Source organism: Drosophila sechellia, chromosome 2L (assembly GCF_004382195.2).
Source record: "Drosophila sechellia strain sech25 chromosome 2L, ASM438219v1, whole genome shotgun sequence".
NCBI lineage: Eukaryota > Metazoa > Arthropoda > Insecta > Diptera > Drosophilidae > Drosophila > Drosophila sechellia.
In genome coordinates, this window is record NC_045949.1 from 3,631,718 (window position 1) to 3,653,776 (window position 22,059).

The 22,059-nt window shown below is 42.0% G+C and overlaps 15 protein-coding genes across 16 annotated transcripts; 7 read left to right on the forward strand and 8 right to left on the reverse strand.

Annotated features, from left to right (window-relative positions):
• Positions 1 to 462: 462 nt before the first annotated feature.
• On the reverse strand, positions 463 to 885 carry LOC6613271 (male accessory gland serine protease inhibitor). The gene is made up of 2 exons (XM_002037712.2): positions 757 to 885; positions 463 to 696 (listed from the first exon to the last, which is right to left on the reverse strand). Exons 1-2 carry the CDS (start codon positions 821 to 823, stop codon positions 515 to 517), a joined length of 249 nt encoding a protein of 82 aa, XP_002037748.1. The 5' UTR covers positions 824 to 885; the 3' UTR covers positions 463 to 514.
• Positions 886 to 1,475: 590 nt separating this feature from the next.
• LOC6613272 (early lactation protein) lies at positions 1,476 to 2,106 on the reverse strand. Its single transcript, XM_002037713.2, has one exon. It carries the CDS (start codon positions 1,999 to 2,001, stop codon positions 1,609 to 1,611), a length of 393 nt encoding a protein of 130 aa, XP_002037749.1. The 5' UTR covers positions 2,002 to 2,106; the 3' UTR covers positions 1,476 to 1,608.
• Positions 2,107 to 2,636: 530 nt separating this feature from the next.
• On the reverse strand, positions 2,637 to 4,616 carry LOC6613273 (kunitz-type serine protease inhibitor bungaruskunin). Its single transcript, XM_002037714.2, has 3 exons — positions 4,574 to 4,616; positions 3,038 to 3,443; positions 2,637 to 2,961 (listed from the first exon to the last, which is right to left on the reverse strand). The coding sequence occupies exons 2-3, from the start codon at positions 3,252 to 3,254 to the stop codon at positions 2,786 to 2,788; spliced, it is 393 nt and encodes a 130-aa protein (XP_002037750.1). The 5' UTR covers positions 3,255 to 3,443; positions 4,574 to 4,616; the 3' UTR covers positions 2,637 to 2,785.
• On the forward strand, positions 3,698 to 4,039 carry LOC116802303. The gene is given in 3 exon segments (XM_032726396.1): positions 3,698 to 3,773; positions 3,836 to 3,951; positions 3,953 to 4,039. Coding segments are annotated over 3 exon segments (267 nt in total). The 5' UTR covers positions 3,698 to 3,709.
• LOC116802298 (kunitz-type serine protease inhibitor conotoxin Cal9.1d) lies at positions 4,335 to 4,972 on the forward strand. The gene is made up of 2 exons (XM_032726357.1): positions 4,335 to 4,520; positions 4,584 to 4,972. The coding sequence occupies exons 1-2, from the start codon at positions 4,406 to 4,408 to the stop codon at positions 4,745 to 4,747; spliced, it is 279 nt and encodes a 92-aa protein (XP_032582248.1). The 5' UTR covers positions 4,335 to 4,405; the 3' UTR covers positions 4,748 to 4,972.
• LOC116802300 lies at positions 4,963 to 5,358 on the forward strand. Its single transcript, XM_032726363.1, has 2 exons — positions 4,963 to 5,040; positions 5,097 to 5,358. Exons 1-2 carry the CDS (start codon positions 4,974 to 4,976, stop codon positions 5,294 to 5,296), a joined length of 267 nt encoding a protein of 88 aa, XP_032582254.1. The 5' UTR covers positions 4,963 to 4,973; the 3' UTR covers positions 5,297 to 5,358.
• Positions 5,359 to 5,409: 51 nt separating this feature from the next.
• Positions 5,410 to 5,993, forward strand: LOC116802301 (kunitz-type serine protease inhibitor kunitoxin-Tel1). The gene is made up of 2 exons (XM_032726375.1): positions 5,410 to 5,600; positions 5,650 to 5,993. Exons 1-2 carry the CDS (start codon positions 5,534 to 5,536, stop codon positions 5,829 to 5,831), a joined length of 249 nt encoding a protein of 82 aa, XP_032582266.1. The 5' UTR covers positions 5,410 to 5,533; the 3' UTR covers positions 5,832 to 5,993.
• An 11-nt stretch (positions 5,994 to 6,004) lies between these two features.
• Positions 6,005 to 6,476, forward strand: LOC116802302 (kunitz-type serine protease inhibitor stephenin-2). The gene is made up of 2 exons (XM_032726385.1): positions 6,005 to 6,161; positions 6,224 to 6,476. The coding sequence occupies exons 1-2, from the start codon at positions 6,098 to 6,100 to the stop codon at positions 6,379 to 6,381; spliced, it is 222 nt and encodes a 73-aa protein (XP_032582276.1). The 5' UTR covers positions 6,005 to 6,097; the 3' UTR covers positions 6,382 to 6,476.
• A 1,223-nt stretch (positions 6,477 to 7,699) lies between these two features.
• On the forward strand, positions 7,700 to 8,179 carry LOC6613274 (chymotrypsin inhibitor SCI-III). The gene is made up of 2 exons (XM_032722316.1): positions 7,700 to 7,880; positions 7,934 to 8,179. The coding sequence occupies exons 1-2, from the start codon at positions 7,799 to 7,801 to the stop codon at positions 8,104 to 8,106; spliced, it is 255 nt and encodes an 84-aa protein (XP_032578207.1). The 5' UTR covers positions 7,700 to 7,798; the 3' UTR covers positions 8,107 to 8,179.
• Positions 8,180 to 8,184: 5 nt separating this feature from the next.
• On the reverse strand, positions 8,185 to 9,445 carry LOC6613275. Its single transcript, XM_002037716.2, has 2 exons — positions 8,861 to 9,445; positions 8,185 to 8,637 (listed from the first exon to the last, which is right to left on the reverse strand). The coding sequence occupies exons 1-2, from the start codon at positions 8,952 to 8,954 to the stop codon at positions 8,423 to 8,425; spliced, it is 309 nt and encodes a 102-aa protein (XP_002037752.1). The 5' UTR covers positions 8,955 to 9,445; the 3' UTR covers positions 8,185 to 8,422.
• A 1,023-nt stretch (positions 9,446 to 10,468) lies between these two features.
• LOC6613276 lies at positions 10,469 to 10,990 on the reverse strand. The gene is made up of 2 exons (XM_002037717.2): positions 10,843 to 10,990; positions 10,469 to 10,713 (listed from the first exon to the last, which is right to left on the reverse strand). The coding sequence occupies exons 1-2, from the start codon at positions 10,958 to 10,960 to the stop codon at positions 10,502 to 10,504; spliced, it is 330 nt and encodes a 109-aa protein (XP_002037753.1). The 5' UTR covers positions 10,961 to 10,990; the 3' UTR covers positions 10,469 to 10,501.
• Positions 10,991 to 11,150: 160 nt separating this feature from the next.
• Positions 11,151 to 15,596, reverse strand: LOC6613277 (chromosome transmission fidelity protein 18 homolog). The gene is made up of 12 exons (XM_002037718.2): positions 14,632 to 15,596; positions 13,997 to 14,576; positions 13,712 to 13,940; positions 13,529 to 13,645; positions 13,370 to 13,472; positions 13,172 to 13,311; positions 12,885 to 13,119; positions 12,401 to 12,576; positions 12,208 to 12,341; positions 11,924 to 12,144; positions 11,436 to 11,499; positions 11,151 to 11,374 (listed from the first exon to the last, which is right to left on the reverse strand). The coding sequence occupies exons 1-12, from the start codon at positions 15,511 to 15,513 to the stop codon at positions 11,274 to 11,276; spliced, it is 2,982 nt and encodes a 993-aa protein (XP_002037754.1). The 5' UTR covers positions 15,514 to 15,596; the 3' UTR covers positions 11,151 to 11,273.
• Positions 15,597 to 16,130: 534 nt separating this feature from the next.
• LOC6613278 lies at positions 16,131 to 16,932 on the reverse strand. Its single transcript, XM_002037719.2, has 2 exons — positions 16,455 to 16,932; positions 16,131 to 16,402 (listed from the first exon to the last, which is right to left on the reverse strand). The coding sequence occupies exons 1-2, from the start codon at positions 16,737 to 16,739 to the stop codon at positions 16,232 to 16,234; spliced, it is 456 nt and encodes a 151-aa protein (XP_002037755.1). The 5' UTR covers positions 16,740 to 16,932; the 3' UTR covers positions 16,131 to 16,231.
• A 394-nt stretch (positions 16,933 to 17,326) lies between these two features.
• LOC6613279 (glycerophosphocholine phosphodiesterase GPCPD1) lies at positions 17,327 to 20,730 on the forward strand. Of its 2 annotated transcripts, XM_002037720.2 has the most exons (5): positions 17,327 to 17,699; positions 18,012 to 18,411; positions 18,567 to 20,024; positions 20,077 to 20,223; positions 20,309 to 20,730. In XM_002037720.2, exons 2-5 carry the CDS (start codon positions 18,013 to 18,015, stop codon positions 20,426 to 20,428), a joined length of 2,124 nt encoding a protein of 707 aa, XP_002037756.1. In that variant the 5' UTR covers positions 17,327 to 17,699; position 18,012; the 3' UTR covers positions 20,429 to 20,730. The 2 variants fall into 2 exon arrangements, with proteins under 2 accessions (XP_002037756.1, XP_032577596.1); XM_032721705.1 differs by lacking the exon at positions 17,327 to 17,699 and having other exon boundaries at positions 18,332 to 18,503.
• Positions 20,731 to 20,758: 28 nt separating this feature from the next.
• Positions 20,759 to 21,712, reverse strand: LOC6613280 (accessory gland protein Acp29AB). The gene has a single exon (XM_002037721.2). The coding sequence runs from the start codon at positions 21,656 to 21,658 to the stop codon at positions 20,783 to 20,785; it is 876 nt and encodes a 291-aa protein (XP_002037757.1). The 5' UTR covers positions 21,659 to 21,712; the 3' UTR covers positions 20,759 to 20,782.
• Between the last annotated feature and the right edge of the window lie 347 nt (positions 21,713 to 22,059).

Below are 22,059 nucleotides of genomic sequence, written 5' to 3' on the forward strand. Positions count from 1 at the left end.
TCAACAAGTGTTGTAATTATGGATGTGTTTTCTCTTATCGATAGGATAAACGGTGTCACACTTACAAAGACCATGGCAAAAACTCCATAAAATATTTCATATGAGGTGTGAGTCATTTGATAGGTCCATTTCAGAAGTCTTTAAATATCCCACTTAAATGTTTCAGTTGATACTATAATATAATTAAACACACTCAGAGGAAAACGATCTCGATTTAAGAATTTCTACCTTAATATATAGCTAAGATCGTATAATGCTAATCATACTCAGATTGACATTCTCAGATTGCAAATGACTTTGCTCTCATTTGCCTCCCTCTCTCAGTTTTTCAGTCTTCCACTTCCGTATGAAAATTCTCAATTTTTGTCGGTGAACATTTTCTAGTCTCTTAACTAATTCAGCAACTTAAACTTTGGCTGTGATGTTAAATGATGTCAAAGGTACAAAAAATCGTACAAAAAGTTACGTATCGAGAATCATTTATTGAATATTTTATATAGCATAGAGGTCAAATTTATTCCTTGCACTTCTGTTCGCAGAGCTCCTGGGATCCAAATCGGTTGTCATTGCCACCACATCCGCCGTAGATGAACTTTTCGCACGAATTGGATTCGGGATGATAGCTGAAGCTTGGCATAAAAGCGGAACACTTGATGAGACCATTGCCATCAACACCAGCGGGCAGTCCACAGATGGCTAATAGAAAGAGAATGTGAATTACAAGGGTTTCGATTTCCTGAGCAGCTCCCAACTTACGATCCTTGAGGCCGAGGGCCACAGCCACCAGGGCGAACATCAAGCAGACGGCAGCAATGAACTTCATACTGATTGCGATTTTGAAAACTATGTATATCTCCCAGCTTCCGTGGAACGACTAATGGCAATCGGAGGTGTAGCACTAGGTTATATACGCCATGCCGATAGGCAGATGGGAACTACATATCGGCTGGGGATCTTATCTATGTGCTCATGAACTTTCGGTTCATTAACGAGTTCTCGTGAAATTGGTATATAAACAGACGAGACTTCGAGTACAGTGTATGTGTTAGTGTTTGTACTGAAATTAATGCCGGAATAGCAAATAAATCTAGGAACTACGTTCTGAATAAAGTAAACACGATTAGGCACCGATTTGTCATTCGGAAGTGTTTTGTTTGTCCGATTGTCTCCCAAATTTCATGTATTTACTCTTTTGCTTGTGTAATATATTTATACATTTTGTTTTCAGAGTCTATGCGATTTAAGTACACAGACACACCAGTAAGAACCATTACATTATAAAAGTAGTCATATTTTATCGAAATTATTGTTTACACTGTTTAGTTCCCAAGATTAATTAAGATCGTGTATTCATGACTCAAGTTTTTGTGAGTCTGACGGGTTTCGCAATTAATAACATGCCACTTCTGACACTTACAAATGTATCTACACACTGTACTGCTAGTACCAGGTGTGCGAATAAAACGAATTAGATATATAAATCACAATGGTATATTTATTTAAAATTATAATCAAATTATTCGAATAATCAACTCAGTGAAGAAATGCTTTGAAAAGGCTGATGAAGTTGGATGACAAATAAATTACAAACTAAGGAACTACAATTTTTTAAGACGAGGTGGCCACTTCTGTGGCCACTTCGCTGTTTTGTTCGGTGGTTGAGTCCGCGGAGGAACCCGCCGACTTTCCCAGACAGGCCTGTTCGCACTGCTCCTTGGATTCGAAGTTGTTCTTGTTGCCAGCACATCCTCCGTAGACGAATTCCTCGCAGGTTTGGGTATCCACATTGTAGGCATAGCGGTAGAACAGAGCGAAACAGCGACCGGTTTCCTTGGGCTGATGGCAGTCCTCCGGAACAGTGAGCTCACTGGCATCCGGCAGGGGATTGGTCACCGCGGGATCATCCGCCTTCTCCACGACGACATCCGAGGGAGCTGCCCGAATTCCGGCTGCCAGGAGCAGAACAGCCGCGAATACTATGAAGCTATATCTGAAGCACATTGCGAGTCCGTTGAGTGGATGATGAGCGAATGATTTCGGTCCGCTCGGATATTGTGGCTTAAATACTATCCGTCCGAACTGATTTACTCACGTACTATACTCACTCAACTGGGTTTTTGCCCACCGTTTTTGCCTCTTTTTGTGCACTTCATTTATCGGAGCGCAAGCTTGTTTGTCCAACTGATTCGTCGCCGCATGTAAATCACGGCGGTGCCTCTCTGACGTCTATATCCACGTCCATATCCATATCACCTGGCACTGACAGCTCTCGAGAAGCTTTCGCGGCCCAACCTTCAGTTGCAGTTCAACGCACCAACGCAAGTCAATCATAATGCTGGCCATAAAATCATATTCCAAGTGGCTTCCGGATCGGTGTGACAATTTTAGCCAGCCAAATCACGTTTAGGAGGCGGAATGGGAATCTAACTGAATTACCTATAAACTGGTTAACTGACGGTTGAAGTTTTTTGTGTATCTAACGAATGGGGTAAGCTTTGGAGCTTCAGAAGAAATGGATAAACCGTCTGGTTAAGAAATGTTTCTAGTAATCATAATAAGCTATTTTCTAATAATCAAGTAATCTTCCATTTCTTTTATCAGTGGAGAATAGAGCACTCAATTATATACAGCTTACGTGCGTTTAATTAGTTAACTATAAAAAGTTTATATTTCGCATTAGCAAAAACCAATTTCAAGTAATTATTTTAATATACAACAACAAATAATTTCACCTAGCATTTACAATTTGCAAACAATCTCGTATTTTTTAACCGCCATCAATGGTTTACTTTTTGGGGATACAAGCCTCCTCACAAGTTTGTCGGAATCCCCAACGATTGTCATTGCCACGACATCCTCCGTACTTGAAGGTCTCGCAGGCTTTTTTATCCTTGTTGTAGTAGAACCTTTCTAGGCTCATGCGACATGGACCAACCTCCAAGGGCTGCAGGCATTTGGGATCTATAAATGAAGGGATTTAATAAAGATCCAAGCTTTAGAAATATAAGTTTTTAGATTAGTTCATAAATAAACATACCTGGTACGAGTCTCTGTGGTTTGATTGTAGTTGTGGTTGTGGCAACTGCAGGCTTATTTCCCGATGGATTTCCAGGCTGCACTTCAACCACAGCCTTCGGTTTAATATTGTTATTATTATTATTATTATTGGGAGTGGCTACTGCCTGCGTAAGTTGCATAAGACTTAGCAATACGAGTGCCCCGAGGCAGAAAAACTGGGTCATACGCAGAAGCATTTTGTGCTTGGAACCTGATAACTGAACGTTAAAAGCAACGACTGTGAACTGAACTGGTCCGAATGTTCTATATTCCAGTTCTATATGCTGTGCTTAGACGACCAATTACGTTCAAATTAAATCATTTGCTCACTCTCTGCTCATCCATGTGTGAGTTAAGCTCGCATTGCGCATACGCCGTGTTGAACGCTGGCGAGATTAATTACTTCATTTCAACAGAGCAAACAGATAGCACATAATAGCAACGCATTTTCAAATTCATAGTGCTCGCATAATAATAATACATACATGAATTGAATAAAATAAACAAAAAGCGATACCCTATCACTTAAAAGAAAACTGTAGACTTTTCAAATTAGGCACACTTTAAGCCAGGTTATTGCGAATTATAGAATTATAAAGACATCTTCCACTAGAAAGTTCTTCAATTCAAACTTAGTTTTACCGGGAAAAAGATGTTTATCAATATATTATATTTATTCATTGCATTAGCTGGTGTTAATGCGGAATCAGCAGATGGTTAGTGTGTATTTCATCATTAAATGACACTCCTTAAATGTATAAAATAATTATATATTAAGAAATATGTCAACTTATGCCTGCGGCTAATGGCTTTGGAAAAATTATGTCCTGTGCACACTACTCGAATTGGTTTTCCTATCACCCAGACAAAAACGAATGCCTGGAGTTCTCATACGGAGGCTGTGGTGGCAACGAAAATAGGTTTCAAACTAAAGCAATTTGCGAAGATCTGTGCAAAAATAAAGTTGAGCAACTTTGAATAACGTGATAAAATTCTGATTGTTATTTATTTATAATATAATAAATACTAGCAGGTATTGATAGCAGATATTCTTTGCCGTGCGATGGAATACCCTCATGGTGTTGTAAAAAGATTGCCTACTTTTTGCTGGCCTTTATTTTTGTGCTATTACATTATTCTTAACTTTTGACAGTCTGAATGTTTAATGAATCATTTAATTTTTGATATAAAATTTGTAGTTGTAATATAATTATTCTTTCTCATACCCTAATAACCTAAACACAATAATTTACTTCCCATTTGCATGGCCAATATTTTACATAATTCCAAACCCAATTAATTAGTTTCGGGTAATTAATAAAAAGGATAAAGGTAAACTTATTGCCCGATGTTGGTAGTTTCAGCAGAGTTTTTAACGTTGATTCAAAATATACACACATTGAGGATGAAAGTATATATTTTGATCTGTACAATATTAGCTTTAACGGCGGACATAAATGGCAGTGAGTCCAAATGAGCACTATTCATTATTAATTAACACTTAATAATGTAATACCTTCTCTCAGCGGTTTGTAATCTTGAACCTTTTGTCCAAGGATCATGCCTGGAACTGACAGACCTCTATTCCTATGTTGAATATAAAAACGACTGTGTATTCTGGCAGGGATGCCTTCTAAATGGAAATCATTTTAGCAAAAAAGAGGAGTGCGAAGACATGTGCAAGCAATAAGATTTGTTTTTAATTTTGAGGAGGAGTGCGAAGACATGTCCAAGCAATAAGATTTGTTTTAAATCTTGAGAAGTGCGAAGACATGTGCAAGCAATAAGATCTGTTTTCAATTTTATGGAGCCCCCGTTATTTGCAAAAAATTTTAAGTATGTAATATCCAGAACTAATTCTATTAGTTGTCTATGTATAAAAACACTGTCAGTTGATCAGAGCTCGTTGTTTGGAGATGAGGTCGTTTTATATATTTGTCTTATTAATTTCCCTTTTTGGGTTCGAAATGGGATATGGAAATTGTAAGTTCCAAAGGAAAACATTTAAAATCATTTTTAAAAATATTCCTTTACTCCAGCTGTCTGCCATCTTGATGCCACTTTCTTTGGATGGTGTAGAAAAATCAAGAGTGGATTTACTTTCATAGCTTCCGCAAACAAATGCCGTAGAATTTCTGGCCAATGTGATGCAAGGGATAACTTTTTCGATGACAAAGCATCCTGCGAATCAACTTGCAAAACAAAATATTACCTTGAAATCATCGAGCGAGAAAAATAGTCATTTATATTAGAATGTGCAAGGTACAAATATATACTTGCTCTCAATCTTGGGAACTAAAATTGCATTCTATTATTCGCTGAAAATATTTTCAAGAAAAAATTGCAATCAGAACAGAATTGTTTTCTAGCAACACCTGAAGCTAATTTAATTAGTTAAAGGTACTTCCTATTTTCAGATATTTTCAGTCTATATAAACCTGCTTCCATTTTCTTTGTGTTGTTTCACTCATTGCTAATGAGATCGTTTTGTGCTTTTGTATTATTATTTACCCTTTTAGGGATTGTGATGGCATATAGAGATTGTAAGTGCTAAGAATAACACTTTTACTCAGTCTTTTTAATTTCACTTAGCTCCTGACAAGTGCTATCAGTCCCCTCGGTCTTATGGACCTTGTAATGTTAAGGCCCATGGATACACCTATGATTCTCGTAGAAATGTATGTCGTCGAATTGTCCTTCGGTGTATGGCAAGTGGCAACTATTTCTTTGACAAAGAATCCTGCGAATACACATGCTTAAAGTATATTCAGTGACATAAATGATTGTACATGCCCTAATGATGCATTTGTTATTAGAAAGTAAGAACAGACTATGAAATACAATTATAATAATATGTATAAATATTCACATAACTACTATGAGCAATTGGTTTTGGTCTGCATAGTATAATTCTTTTCAAGGTTGAACCAATTTAATTAGCCACCGATATTACACTTTTTTTTTTTATTATCGGTACACCTACTTCAGAATATTAATATCATTAAGCTAGGAAAAAGAAACCGGAATTAAATATATAAAAATGAGATCGATCTACATGGCGCTCATTTTATCTTGTTTATGTGCTTTGATAACCGCGCAGAACCGTAAGTTTTATGAAATATGGTTACTCCATATCGTTTTTGACCCAAACATTCCTGTGTTATAGCCATCTGTGGCATAAAGGCCTCTTTTGTGGGAAAGTGCAAGGGTTTCGCCTACATACCGAGGAAGCATAGGTGTGTAAGGATAACTGGTGACTGCTCCGGAAGGGGTAACTTCTTCAAACGATTGGAGGACTGCAAAGCCAATTGTATAGATATTTGAAGATCATAGAAAAGGGTAACAGGACGTACAGTTTGGACGAATTACATCTTGAATTTAATAAAACTGAATACCAATACATAACGTATCTTACTCCACACCCCAAACTGAGCCATAAACTGCAAACAATTTGCATAATAAATTCGAATGTCAGGGCCATGTCCGATAGGTCCATTTTCCATTATTCTGTGCGTGTGTGGCACTTTGTGGGGCTCATTAAAGTTGCATTGTGTGCTGACAGGATGGGAAAGGACTCAAGTTCTGGGCAAGGGCGATAATTAGAGCCACATTAGGGCCAGAACGCTGGACAAGCCAAGATGGTCAGCAGGAGAAACAGAAACTGAAACGATGCCAGGTGTTAATTCGCAGTGCAAATTGAATTATCGCTCGGCGATGATGATGTAACGATAATTCCAATGCTCGAGGAATGCCAGGAGTTTGGGCCCTGTCAAACTGCCGTGCTATTTATTCATTAGCACACATGAAAGGGTCGAACATTTCGGGCCTGATTGAGTGGCCAAAATGTCAGATGTGCGGGGCGACAATTCAGTTAGCTGTTTAATTTGCCTGAAATAATTGAGCCCCGGACGTTAATTGGCCCCCGTCGTCAGCAGCGTTTAATTACTAAACTAGAGACATATTTGTGCAGTTGGAAGAAACGCCAAAACGGCATCTATTACTTGACCAAATGAATTGGACACTCAATTTGAGAAGGGCATTTTCAAGTGCAAGACTTTTCTATCGGTTCCCCTATTTGATTGGCAGCACCTCTAAAATAAAGATCTGTAATATATTGCTTATTTTGTTTTAATATCATGGGCTGCACTGGTTGAAGTTGAAAGCGAATCTTATATTGAAATTGAAAACGCGTTTCTCGCTGTCAATCTAAACACCTTACCAAGTCGTAGTTGATTGCAAAGTATTGGCAGAGCCGCTTTTGTTGCTGTTGAGCTGCCAATTGAAATGCGGAACATGTTTTTTTTGCCTTCTGCTCAGTCTTTTTACGTCATCTCCGCGAGCGTTGATTTTTATGGGAGCCACTGTAGGGTATGTGATGGGGAGCTTCGATTATCACACCCAGCATGACATCAGAATTACTTTTCATATGTACAAGGTACGAACATTAAATGTTTGGTTAACTTATACATAAGCAAATCAAAATCGCGAGACCTAAGACAGCTAATAGGAAGAGCATTCCACTCTTGCTTTGGCCTAAACCATTGCCACTTGTTAACTTGGTCAATGTTGAATATTGGCAAGAAAAAGTGTTATAAAAACGAGTATGAGGTCTGAGCATTTGAAGGCATTTGTAAACACAGAGAGCCTGGTTCAGTGAGTTGTGGGCCCAAGAACGTGACGGTTGAGTATCGCTGCAAGTGGAAGTCGAGGGGACCTCCGATCACCACCAAGTCTAGATGTCATGATGCCGGCTCATTGGCAGTGGCTTTTGGTTGGCCTCCTCCTGTTGATTCCGCACCATTCAGGGGCGGCCTCCAAGAGAGGTAATGGCACCCACTAATCGGTGATATCTATATAATCTGTATAATCTGTGTAGTGAAACTGTGCCTGCAGCCCATGATCAGTGGTCGGTGCTTCGGATACGTGGAGAGCTATGCCTACAATCCCATAAAGCGCCACTGCGAACCCTTCATCTACGGCGGATGTGGCGGTAATGATAATCGATTTAGCACCAAAACTGAGTGCGAGTTCAACTGCCGTGATATTTGAGAATGTCAACTGAAATGTCACAGTTACAATAACTACGATTGAAATTAAAAACAAAACACATAGGTAAAAACTACAAACTGGTGGTTATGTTTTCATATATTCTATGTTGTGTTATTGAGGCAACATCCTAGATATTCATTCAATCTTAGGATTAGAAAAGTTCAAGCTCCAACTGGGATTGTTTGTAATTAAGGTTGGTTTGTAACTCAGGTTGAACAAATTTCACCGTACAAAATAAAAATATAATAATTACATTCCACTAAATAAGACACGTGACAATTAACAACGAAGGGTATTTTCTTTTCCTTTGGTGCATTCAATGTGATGTTTCATTGGCCTTTGATTGGTTGCGCCGCTTGATGTGCCGCGGATTGTTGCAAATCTTTTCGCAGTCTTCGAGGGTTAAGAACAGCTTTCGATTACTGCATCCCATGTAGCGACAACGTTGTGTCTCCGGATCGAAAAATATGCCCAGGGTAGTTGGGCTACACAGCCACACGTTCTTATTCGGTGCCGTCTGGCATGCATCTCCTGGAATAAATATTATATATATTACAATTCTAGCTAACTTTTAGAAAAATATTGTGTGTAGTTTCAATCAAGAGGTGTTTGATAGATAAGTTAATCCGAAGTCATTGCCCTCAGAATTTCGGCATTGACAGGTTGAAAAACAAAAAGCAGATAACCCAACACCATGTTGAACATTTTTTCAATATTTTTCCTCATTGATTATGAGAAATCTTTGAATACTCACGAACAACCGCCTCTGCAGTGAATGGTTGGTCCAGCATAACGGCCAAAATCACACAAAATCCAGTGATGATTCTCAGCTGACTGTAGTTGGCCATTTTTACAGAACTTTCGAAAGTGCTCTGGATGGATAGCGATGGAGTCCTCTGACTCAAGTTGGTCAACTCTGTAGAGCAGCTCTGCTTTGCTCCCTGGCCCCGATGATGTCAATCTGGTTCAGGACAAACACAAATGCGCAGCAGCTCGCCATATATAAGAGGCAGTGCGGAATGTGTCCGATTCTAGAGTGATTGAAAGCCTATAGTATATGGATGATCGGCCGATCCGTCTGCTTTTCTTATTTATTTATTGTCTTTTTGCAATTTCGCTGTATTTTATGAGTTTTTTATACTCATCGCACGGCAAAGTTCATCTAGAGTGCAAAAACCCAGTCGAAAAAATGCGCTAAGTATTTGTGGCAGCTGTTGGCAGTTGGGTATGCAGATAGGGAATACTCTAGGGTTCTATTGCAACTTTTCTTGGACTTTGCGCAGTTTTGAATTTCTGAAAATTCTTCGATGGATGAAGAAGCGGATTTGGTTCACCACACACTTGGTCACTGACTAAACGGCTAGTCGCGAACTCGACTTGAAGCCTCGAACAAAAGGCATCCGAGGCACACATTTGTAATCGGAGTCGCTCTGCCAGCAGTTCTGCTGCTGATTCGAATTCTGCTGAGAGAATTAAAACGTACACTGAACAAAACTTTTAACTTCGTTTCCCATTCTTAGTCCAAATTCATGTCCTACCACTAAAACGTATATTCAGCGCTTCACATTGAAACTACCTATACTTGCTAGAACACATTGTTTTATTTAAATAAAACAACAAATCGTTCTCTGTGTGTTTGGATTGATAAGACGTCAGCATCGCCAACTGAGATTTTGCATGTCTGATCATCGATGATGATGTTGGGGGATGGTGATCGTACTGAGGGTTGGCTCTCCTCCAATTCCAGCTAAATCCGGCGAGTGCCTGTTGCAGAAGGCTAAGATGAACGCAGAGAGGTGCAAGGCTGATAAGGCCAACGTGACGTATACGCAACGAGCTAGTTATGCCCTCAGTAAATAGCCGACATCTATCTGCATCTGAATCATCTACATTACATTTGTTGTTGTGATGTAATGGGGTGAAGCCAAAGAGCAACATTGTTTGCCGATTATATTACTTGGGCTTGTAGATAGCGCAAGCCAATGAATTTAAATTTGCATTGACAAATGTTCGTTGGATTCAGAATTTTTTATAAATTTTCCTATATATATTATTATTTTCACCAACATAAATTACAATTCCAAGAGTTACCAGAACTATCAGACTCCTTTCGTTATAGGGTAGCACAGGAATATATTATCACAAGACGCATTTCAATGTTCAACAAAGTAACTTTGCGTGCCAAACGAGGCACAATCACAGAATTTCGCACGTTTTGATAGTGCGAGCATATGGAAATACACAATTACGTCACAGGTCAACGGGGCGGATGATTGACATCCAGCTGAGACTAAGCATTTCGACGCAATTCGGTTGCCGCTCTCGAAGATTTGATCAACTCTCACCGAATCAAACTCATTCATTATGGGTACATTTGTTTACGTATTTATTTATATTACTCGTTCAGATAAAAGTCATGATTCCGGCGTATCCCATGGATGCAGGTGGAAATGCAATCCTGCTGACTGCCGAAACTCTGGCCACGAATCAAGTGGCATGCCCCGATCTTGTACATCTTGCAGTCAAATGTTATCGGATCGTAGTAGAATCCCTCGATATCAATGGCACAAACGCCCTCCGAACGTGGCGGTGGTTTTTTGCAAATACCTAACGAGTAAATAGTTATTGATGTTCAACGAACTCTTCTTTGGGGGTCGCAGAAAGGAAAAACCAATCAATTGCGGCATGGTAACAACTTTTACTTCTGTGACACCCCCTGTCGATCTGGCTACTCACTGGGTATCGAAGGCGGACCGGGCACGAATCTGGCATCTGTGCGGCGGTGGTGGATCAGCGCCAACAGCACCACCAACAGCAGCGTTAGCACCACCGACGCGGGCTTGTGTCGAGACATCTGGACTGGCGGCGGGCAACTGAGTAAGCGAGGCAATCGGGAACACTTCCGAGCTCAACCCATCGAAAGCCGCGATAAGGAAAGCACAGCCAACTACAATCACTTGTAATACATATTAAAGCCCAGCACGAGCGGAGTTATAGTTGTCTTTGTAAATTTCCCACAAACAATCAAAGATAAAAGAACGATGCCCTGTTCAAGTCCATGCATTTTGCCATACAACTTCCGGCTTGTAAAAATATATGGTTTTTTGTGTATTATTTCAGATAATAAATAGGGTAAAAGACTTGAGTGGGAAATCAATAGAAGTGGGTTAAAGCAGTTCGTGAATGTGAACATCTTTGCGTACGGCATTGTTGAAACCCTCCTTATAGCGATACCAAATAGGACTCTTCACAATTGCATCCGTTTTGGCTGAAAGAAAAAATAGTATGTTTAAGGATTATGCTAAATTGAAGAGATTCGAGTAACTTACATTCTTCAGCTGAGTTTGTCGAAGTCGATTTGTGAGTAATGCGGCCAAAAAAGTCCTTAGTGAGCTGAAAGGAAAAGTAATCCAAACGCTATTTGAAATATTCAAAAAAAACTTAAGGTAATTGAACGAGATTTTTCTGGACAAAAGAGAGAGAGTCCAAAAGTAAGAGCCCTCATGAAGTAAAGCATAAAGTAGCTTTCCCAGTCGCATTCGCTTAAGACGAGCAATAAATGTTCGTTTGTGCTGATCCCACATTACGACTCCAATGACAATACCGCTGGAATCCCCTTATGGGTTATTAGCTTTGCAAGGATTTGCCACGAGGAAAAAGCTTCGGCTTAAACAGCAAAGGAAAACCATTTGGAGGAGGAAGGAACGTGAACTCAGGTTTGACCCAAGCATATGCGCACTTCTTTTGAGAGTGGCGAGAATTTGCAAGTAAATTGCTGCTAAGTAAATGCAAGGCATGCAAATGCTTATAGATTCACCTGCTGCTTGGGTGCACTGTGCATATTAGAGGCCGAAATTGGTTTCGGCTTCAATGTTTGCAAATGATTGGGTAGCTGCTTTGCAGCTCCTGATGTCTTCTTTTTTGCGGCTGGAGCTGAGGGTGCACCGCCCTTGGGGGCAGCCCGTCGTATCCGTTCCAAGTCCACCTCGCGGGCTATCAACTGGCGACTAAAGTAGGGAAGCGTCAGACCTGTGTAACCTGAGGATAAATTGAAACGAATTTAGCTTTAAGAAGGCTTTGCATCCCTTCCCGAAGACGCACCTGGAAAAGCACTGAGTGCATCGAGATCCGGTTCGGTTTGAAAGACGTAGTGTCCTTCCTGGGACTTGACCTGCACAAACGTTAGTCCGAGATCAACCATCACCTCGATGGTGTGACGCAAGTCCTGTTGCTCCCTGAGGTCAATTAAATATGCACTTATAGGAATGTTCCAAGGTAATCCGGGTGTACTCACTTTGGCGATAGCAACTGCACCGCCACGGAGCGCAGTTGCGGCGATAGAATCCTCTTTAGCAGCGGCACCGTATCGAGGAGCAGAGTTCCGCCCTGACCCACACCCAGCGCAGAGGTGGTGACACCTTTGCAGAGGGCCTGAAAGATGTTTCGCTGGTTGGTGCTCTTCTGCTGGAACTGCAAGGATACAAAAAAGGGTTGGTCCTTGAGCAAACAGTGCGAAATCTATGCAGGAGTCTCATTAATCTTGTGATTGCATTTGAGGCACATAATGGACAAGAAATTACATGGCTTGATTGTGTTGATTATGCACTTTCCACAGGGCTTGGCCGGGGATGTTTGCCCCGGCTAATGACGCCTGCATAAATCATGAGCCTGCCTCAAAGAAGCAGTCTCTCTGCGATGAAAAGAAATAATGTGGCCCGGGGCCATCATCTCCTCATCGTCATCGTTTCGTTTCGTTTCTTTTACTTTCAACAGCTCACCTCAAAGCCACGCGTGGGAAATGCGATTTTCGGCCAGGCCAGTGTGGCAAACAGCAAATGCCAAGCGACGAAACCGTACTGCAGGTACGGGTACACACTGTAGTTCTGCTGTCTGCTGATCTGATGCTGCACTGTATCTGTGAAGCAAAACCATTTTAGGGCTTCGCACACGCCCGTAAAGTTTGGATCGGGCATCTTCTGTTGCAGGTAGTTCTCATACACGCCTTGCGTTAGTCTAAAAAGCAAAGGAAAATATAAATATCATTCTACTATTTTTATATAATTACCTTTCGTAATCCCCACTGGAGTGGACCACCTCCAGTACATTGCGAACTCGTGTTGTCACAGACGTGTTTGTCATGGTGACCTGGGCGGGCTCATCGACCTTATTGGCGTCTGTCTGCAGGGTTTTCCGCGGACGTTGTATCTGAAAACAGAAATAACATTAAATATAACCCACAAACACGCAACTCACAAAAGCGCACCCGAAAAATAGCATCCCACACGGCGAACAGACCTTGATGTCTGTCTTTTTGTCCCAGATTATTGTTCAGTACATCTTGCAGAGTTAGACTATGCTTTTGAGCACTACAAAATGAATTATCGTTAGTATAGTAATGTGTAAATATTTGGTAATTACTCACTTAAAAAACTGCATGGATGAAATACAGCTTCTCACATCGTTTCCGGATTTCTCAGCTAGCGCGATAAGTGAACCAAAGTCCGTCTTTAGCTGCTCTTTGTAAGCAATTTTAACTAATCTGAAAGTAAGATATAATAGCTGTCAGCACATATACTATATTTTAAATATAAACAAAAGGTATTGCCTTTCTGCCAGACGTGCTGCATCGATGGGCGGAAACGTGACCACGAAGGCCACCTGCCTTAAAGGACGCAGGGCGGGATCGTAGACATCGTTGCAAATGCAGATAATGGGTCGCTTCAAGACGTTGTGCTCTGCTTTGGCGCCCTTGGCTTTAACTTTGGTGTAAACAGCATCGCTGATGAACTTGACCAGATAATCAATAGATTGACGAGGCGCGCCATCGATTTCATCTAGGGAAATATTAGTTAAGTATATAGCTTTACAATTTCAAAAGATATATGCTCACCGAGAACTATGCAATTGGGCCGTTTGTCTTCATTCAGAACCGAAGACATTTGAGTTCCATTTTCCAAGGCCAGTTTGAATGCCTCCGGACTGCGATCATCGGAGGCGTTGATCTCCCGGACATTATAACCAGCATGTCGGGCGATCGTGTGCGCCAGTGTGGTTTTCCCCAGACCTGGTGGTCCACATAGCAGCGCCACCTTCTGCATGGGTCTGCCCAAGGCATCCACATTTGTGTTGAGAGCTTGGCGAGATTTGCGCTGCCGCCAGCCGCCATTGGATTCGAATTTGCCTGTGCGCTTATTGAAGCTATTCAGATGGTTGGCAGCTCCGCCAGCAGTGCCGCCCTCTCCAGTCACCGCCTCTTGTTCCCGTTTGCTGTGGAAGGCTTTGCCAAAGACCACTTTGTCCCACATTTTCAGCCAGTAGAGCAGGCTTCTGTTGGTCATTTCATCGGAGAGCAGGTCGATGTATTTCCTCGGCTTGTACTTGTCCACCCAAAGGCGTCCGGGCTCTGAATTGGCGTTGCTATTTACGATGGTTACATCTGCGTCTTCTGTGGCTGTAGCGCGGCTCAAAACCTGCAGGGGGAAATGACAGTATTACTTGGTTTTGATGACATCTCCTGATACTTACTATTTCGCCGGCTTCCTGCCAGATCTTTTCCTTGGCCTCACCCAAAAGACTGCCCACCACCTCGCCCCTGGCACTGATCAGATCCAATTGCCTTTGCTCATAGTCCTCGGAGTGGAATCTTACGTAGATCCGCTCGAGATCACTGCGCTGAATGGCCTGGAAGGGCCAGTTTGGGATCTCATACGATAAGTTTCTCATCTTGAAGTCGTGCAGTGCCTTCAGGCGACTAACGTCGTCCTTTCGCAAAGTTTTGCTGGACTCTCGCATTTTGCGCCGCAGCTCGAGGATTCTTTCGATGGCCTCGTGATCTCGTTGCTCCTCGGTTCGGGCTTTCTTCACCATGGGATCTTCGTAGGACTCGTGAAAAAGGTCATCTATGTCCCCGAAGAGATCGCGTTCCAGGCGGCGCTTATTGACATTTTTGAGACCCACTTCCTGGAGCTGATTAGCTGGTGGATTTTCCTTTTCCAGACCAAAGGAGCGGCTTGTTAGTTGTGTATTTTCGAGCTCCTGGATGGCGGGCATGCGCTGGAAGGGTGTGGAGCAGCCCCTGCCCACCGGTGGACCTTTGGGCGTTCCAAAAAGGCGCCGATTGACCTGGCCTCCAGCTGAAGTTCCTTCTGCCTCATCTTCCCCAACCAACTGGCTAGTTCCAAAGGTAATCTGCGACAGCTGTGGCGATCCCAGTGTGGAGTTTCCAAGCCGGGTGCTATCTTTTAGTGCCGCAACAGGAGCTCTGTTTTCCTTTTGCTTTTCAGCCGCCTGTTTGGATGTGCTTGGTCCATCGTACGCGTTGAACTCGTCCGGCAAGTCCTCGAGCAGCTCTAGTTCGTCTTGGTATTGCAGCTCAAACTCCTCGTTTTCATCCGGATACTGATCCATACTGGTTGCAAACGAGAGTCCAACAAGCAATTGATTGAAATCCTATTATATATAAACAAATTGTTGCACTGGTGTTTTCGCGCCAAAATGGCAAACATTAACAGCTGTTCGATGGCAGCGTTGCCAACTATCGTTGCCATAGTGATGGCTGTCACAAGCTGATTGATTTGCTAGCTTCAATTATTTTATTTATTACTTTTGTAAATGCATTGAATGTAAATGTACTTATATAAGTAGTAGTTTTTATATTTAAATTTGTAAAGGCATTTGGTAACCATCGCTCCTGCTGGCACTCTACAGCTTTCTACCATGGCACGCACATTTTCCAAACAGCTGTTTTTCATTGACTTGTTTACCTCTCTCGTTTCTTCTTCTTGCGCAGACGCCACTTTGCTTACTGATAAAGTTTGTCCGCCAAAATGGAAGCGAATCCGAAAATGAGTATTCTTTGTAGTATTCTTTCTTTCCTTAATTCAAAATCCAAGTGGCTCGCCATTATCTCTAATGCGAAAGCGAGAGCAAGGTGGCAGCGCCGTCCCGATTTTGATGACGTGTTATATACTTTCCCGCCAAAATGAAAGTGAATCCCAAAATGATTCACCTGAAGAGCAGTTGCATTCTTTGTTTAAAATATGTTTATTTGAGTATATATTGAAGATCAGTATTGAAGTTTAGTAATAGATAATGTATATATGTTGAAGGTTGTTTGCATTCGTCACTAGCTTTTTAGAACTTTGGTGGACAAAATGGACTTATGACACCGCGGACACTTGATGCAAGTTTCCGGATCTAGAAGACCTGCGATCCTGTGCAGACACGGATGTATCTGCGTTCTCACGTGTGCCTTTGCTGCGATTGGCTCGGCAATATCCAACCGCTGGTGCAGTATCTAAAATAAAGCATATAAAATGTCCAGCACGTGTTCTTCGAATCCTACTCACATTGTAGGCCTCCTTCCATAAACTTGATTTGTAACTCTGTTTTCTGGTTTCACTGTATTCATAAACACGAACGCCATTTTTCACTCGAACAGCATGCGGATACGGCGGAATGCAGCGCGAAAGTTTTTTAGTTATCATTTTGTCTTCAGCAGAAGCGTAAGCTGATTCCAAAATATTTCGTACACTTAATTTGGAGTCCGGCATGTTTGAAACGTGTTTTTCGTCGTCGTATATATATTCGTATGGTAGATCAGAACTATGCAAAACTGCTTTGCCCCCGTCCATGGTGTGTTCGATAAACAAAATTTTAATTGAATACCTCTTATCACGATCAGCTTCTGCGCTCGACTGAGATCTACTGCATACTGCAGGCTACTGGGAAGCAGGCAGATCCGAACACAATGACTCATTTTTATCAAACTGAATACGAGTGGGAGGGACATTATATAAAGTCCAAGTTAATTTTATAATCCTAAACTACGGTTTTATTAAATAAATATCTGAAATAATGTCTTGAGCTAGGTAAACAATCAACAAACTTTTTATTTAGTAGTAACTGAAAGTTTAGATACTTTGCCTAAATTGCTGAGATACTTTTCGAATATTCTGAGATACTCTGTTGCGGAAAACGGTCACCCTAATAATCAGCTGTTCGCGTTGCCAACCTGTGAGAATGCGCTCAAATCTTACATTTAAAACTTTTATTTTAAGTGCGTGTAAATACGTGAATGTTGTGTAGTATATGTCTTAAAAAGCACTTACTTTTTTTAAGGTGTTTTAAGCATTTCGCATTTTGAATATATTAACTTCATAAAAAACCTATCGATATATTGATATTCAAATACTTTTCACATCCCTCGCTAGAATCGGTTGTTGGATATATAGATAACAAAATAATGCAACTCACAGTTTCAGGCGGATCGGAAGCCCCTGCGGCGCTGAAATCGTTCAGATAATATAAAGTTATAGCCACATTATAGAGTTAAGACCCCCGCCACGAAAAGTGAAAAACATCGTGTGTTGTTAGCTGAAATCCGTGAGCAAAAACAAGAACAGCTGCTATGACCAAAAAATCGGGCGACTCCTCCTCAGTTTGCACACATTTGTTATAGTTTCGTGCACGCGTAGGAATATCACAGAAAATCTAGGAAAATCAAGGAGAGAGAAAGTGGAGGAGAGCGACAAATCAAATCCAAACAAAGCGATTTCGGTTTATTCTTCTATTTCAGCACACAACCACGCAAAGTAAGTGATACAAGTTATTTATTTACGTCATCCACTGATAAGGGAAACCAAAAACAATCGGACTGCAAGTGAAATTAATGTTGTGTTAATATCTTCGAATTACAATACAATAAACAACTTGTGACCGCAGCTGAAAATAATTGAAGTACAGTGCGTATACGCTAAGGAGCACAGTACTTGAAAAAGAGAGAGTTGGCATAAATAACTTGTGCGCATGCAATACAATACAATTATACTGAGTTTCAACTTTTTTTTTTATTAATTACTATTGTAATAAAATATATAGATATTACTAATTATCCATCCCAACAGAATGCACAACTGGCTGGCCTCACATGACGGCGATGAGGATGCGATGGCTGCGCCATCATCCTGTCCTGCGTCCTCCGAAAACGGCAGTCGATTGGAGTCCCGCCGGATCTTTGGCGACATTACCACCAACAGACTGTGGACCTTTCGGGTGCTGATGAACCAGGATCTGGCGTCCAACGAGCAGTTGGCCATAGTGGGTAATTGCGAGGCGCTGGGCAACTGGCAGCACTCGGGAGCGGCTATTTTGTCGAAAAATGAGGAGAACGATGAGTATAGCAATCTGTGGACAGGAGAGATCTATATTCCGCGTCATTGTGACACGGAATATCGCTATATGGTCTGTGCCGTCGATCCCGGCACGGAGCAGCTGATTGTGCGCCGTTGGGAAACGCAATTACAGGTTTACAAATTCATTATGTACTGACCGACCCTATACGAGTAGAGTCCAAAAATCCAGCTGGACCTGGGATCGGATTTGATTTGTATGCACTCGTATGGGATTCAAGGTTTGGGGCTTGTCCAATAACAATGCTAAGAGATTCCCTTTCCTTACAGCCCAGAATAGTTAAGGAGCTGGATGAGCAGCCTGCCAAGAATCAGAGTGACATATTTGGCTCGTTCAATGGCCAGGAGAAGGTGGATCGGGGCTGGCTGACCAAGGAGACCCTGGTGCAGCTGAAGTTCTTTTATGCTCCGTTCACGTTTAAGCAGCGCATGAAACGAAGGCATATTCAGGTCAAAGTGACGCCCATGAACCTGAGTATCCCCAGTGCCGGCTGTGATACCATGCTGCCCTCATCTCCCATGGAGGATTCCTTGTCGAACGACACCCATGATACCAAGGAGAACGGAGGTGAATCCTCCACAGCCTTTGCCTTTAGCGAGGTCGTCACCTTGAGTGCCGACGAGTGCGAGATCAGAAGTCAAGAGCAGTTCGGCACCGGCTGTGGACCCACCGATTTGGTTATATTCCACCTGACCGTTGGAGACTTCGAGAACACGGCCTACCTGATTGATTTGTACAGCTACAGCTCCCGGGTGGCCAGGGAAGATGGTCCACCGAACCACTTGGGCTATCATTATGTGTTGCCCAATCTTTTTAAGCGTTCTGAAGGCAACTTGGAGCTGCCCATAACCTGTGCCAAGGGCCATCGACCTCTGGGAATGATGCGTCTTGGTTATCTTATCGTGAAGCCCTCATCGCTGTGTGCTCTGATGGACATGAGTGTCAGCTATGCCCGATACTGGAACAACAAGTGGACGGGACTGGATGTGGGCCATCGTGGTTCCGGAACCAGTTTCAAGGCCAAGGACGCTGTGATTCGGGAGAACACCATTACTTCTTTGAAGAATGCCGCAGAGCATGGTGCCGACATGGTGGAGTTCGATGTCCAACTTAGCAAAGATCTGGTGCCGGTGGTGTATCACGACTTCATGATCTATGTTTCACTAAAGTCCAAGTGCAGCATGCAGGAGCACGATTTCCTCGCTCTACCGATGAGGGAGTTGTCCCTGGAGCAGTTGAAGAAATTGAAAGTCTATCACATTGCTGAGGGTCTGTCCAGGGAGACACGTTCGTTTCACAACGATGATTGTTTAGAGCACCAGCCGTTTCCGCAGCTATGCGACGTCCTGGATGCCCTAGATGTCCATGTGGGTTTCAACATAGAAATTAAGTGGTCTCAGAGGCTAGAGGACGGCAAAATGGAGGAGGAATTCGAGCATGTGGTGGACAGAAATCTCTATATCGATTGCATATTGGATGTCATCCTACGAAAGGCAGGGAATCGCAGGATTGTACTCAGTTGTTTCGATCCGGATATCTGCACCATTCTGAGATTCAAGCAAAATCGATACCCTGTCATGTTCCTAACTCTCGGCAGGACGACGAAATACCAGAAGTATATGGACCCCAGGGGCAACTCCATGGAGCTGGCCGTGTGGCACGCGGTGGCCATGGAGTTCCTGGGTGTTGTGGCACACACGGAGGACCTGCTGCGAGATCCCAGTCAGGTAACATGATCCACTCTCGAATCGTGAATCATTCAGCTACGGACGCTTTTAGGTGAATCTGGCCAAGGAGCGTGGATTGGTGCTGTTTTGCTGGGGCGACGACAACAACTCCAAGGATACCATCAAGCTGTTGAAGGAACTCGGCCTGCACGCCATCATCTACGACAAAATGGATGTCCTGACCACCAAGGAGGTCAAGGTGAGTCCTTGAATTCATTGCCCAACAAAGCATTAATATATACCATCATTAACTTTTTAATCTATTTACTTGTATCTCCCCCCAGCAAAGTGTGTTCCACCTTCAGGCCAAGGACAGCCAAAAGGAACTGCTCAAGTTGCAGGCCCTGGAAATGGGGCATGTGTGGCACACCTCTGCCGACGGAAACGAGGAGCAGCAGGCATAGAATCTGAATATCGGAACTGCTCGCTATTTTATACTCATCTTTATGTACGAAAATAACCGCCTGGCTAGGACCAAAACTCATCAGATTATCAAATCTGCCATTATCATTTTTCCATTTCGCCACTTAGCTAATTGCATTTGATTTTTATAAATAGGCTTATTAAAAGTTACTTAAAATCTGTCCGACCAAATTAGGAACCTTTAAGTGTCTCTTTATGGTTTCCTATTTCAAAAAACTGCTCTGTACTTCAGTACTTACGTTCCCAGCAATCTTAAAAAATACAACTTTTACAAACAATGGAATGTGCTTGTTTTATTTTCAAAGTATTCAAAATGCACAATGATTTGATTTTCTTTAACTGGCATCTAACTGGCATATGAATCTTTTTTGATAAGTACAATTGCTCACATACATGTGGCTTCGCGCGATTGAAACGCATCGCTCTCGGTCGTTAGAGTGATCGGGTTCACCAGGACTCCACTTGAGATACAAACAACGTTTTCCGGAGACTGCAGACACAAAGTCACCGATTTTTGTGCGATCGTTGATGCCCAGGAAGTATTTCTTCGAACTATCGAGCTTTTCTACGATTGCATCAAACTCCTGTTTATTTTTTATAGAGGCTAGGTGACCTCCCATTCGACGACAGCTGGCCTGAGCATCCAGCCAATTTAGCTCAACATCTTCTTCGATGTGAAAATATCTATCGCCTATCTTCTCAAATCCTGGCTGTAGGCATTTCTTATCCAAAGTAGATTGAACTTCATTTATGGCTGAGAGATAGCCATCCATTTGGGCCTTCATAGATTCCATTGTACTCTTGATCGCCTCAAGCTGCGACTTCGTTCTGTCCAGTTTCCCAGTAAGATCCCGATTTATGGTCTTCAAAGATTCCTGCATGGCTAACTGCTCTCGCTCTATCCTGTCCAGCTTATCATCCTTTGATAGCTGCGATGCCTTTATGTTGGAAACGTCTGCTTTTAAGGCATCCAGCTGGACACTCAACTGGTTCTGATCCTTGACGGTTTCGTTCGCTATGATTTCCGTACAAGTATTCCATTTGTCCTGGTGGACAGCAACATACTGCATAACTGGCCTCAGGGTCGAGAAGCAGTATCCGTTGCATTGAGCTTCCATGTCCTTTGGTTGACTTTCAATTGTAGCGGTTCCTGCCAAGGATCCATGGCTAACAAGAAGTACGTTCAGAATTACGGCTGACAATCTCAACATGATTTTATTTATAACGTTTAGGTGCGTTTTATATCACCATGTTAGTAGTACTACATAAATGGACTGAGTTTCCTGCTTTTATACGTTTCAATAGGCGCTTATCAATTATTTGATTGCTTTTTTTTTCTTCAGTCTTGTAATTCTATTTAAAAAACTTGATCCCAGATAGCCTTACTTATTGAGACGCAAAGAGATGTAAGTTAATTTCATTTTAACAAATATGTGTCAGTAAGAAATAGTTGCTATTCTATGTATTAAATGTTGTAAAATATTTAAATAATATTGAAATGAAGTAAAAGGAATTTAATTCTCTAAATATGAAATTAAAAAACGCTTTCTACATCACTCATACGCAGTGTTGCATATTGGGGCCACACTCAAGTGAATGTCAGAGCAAAAGA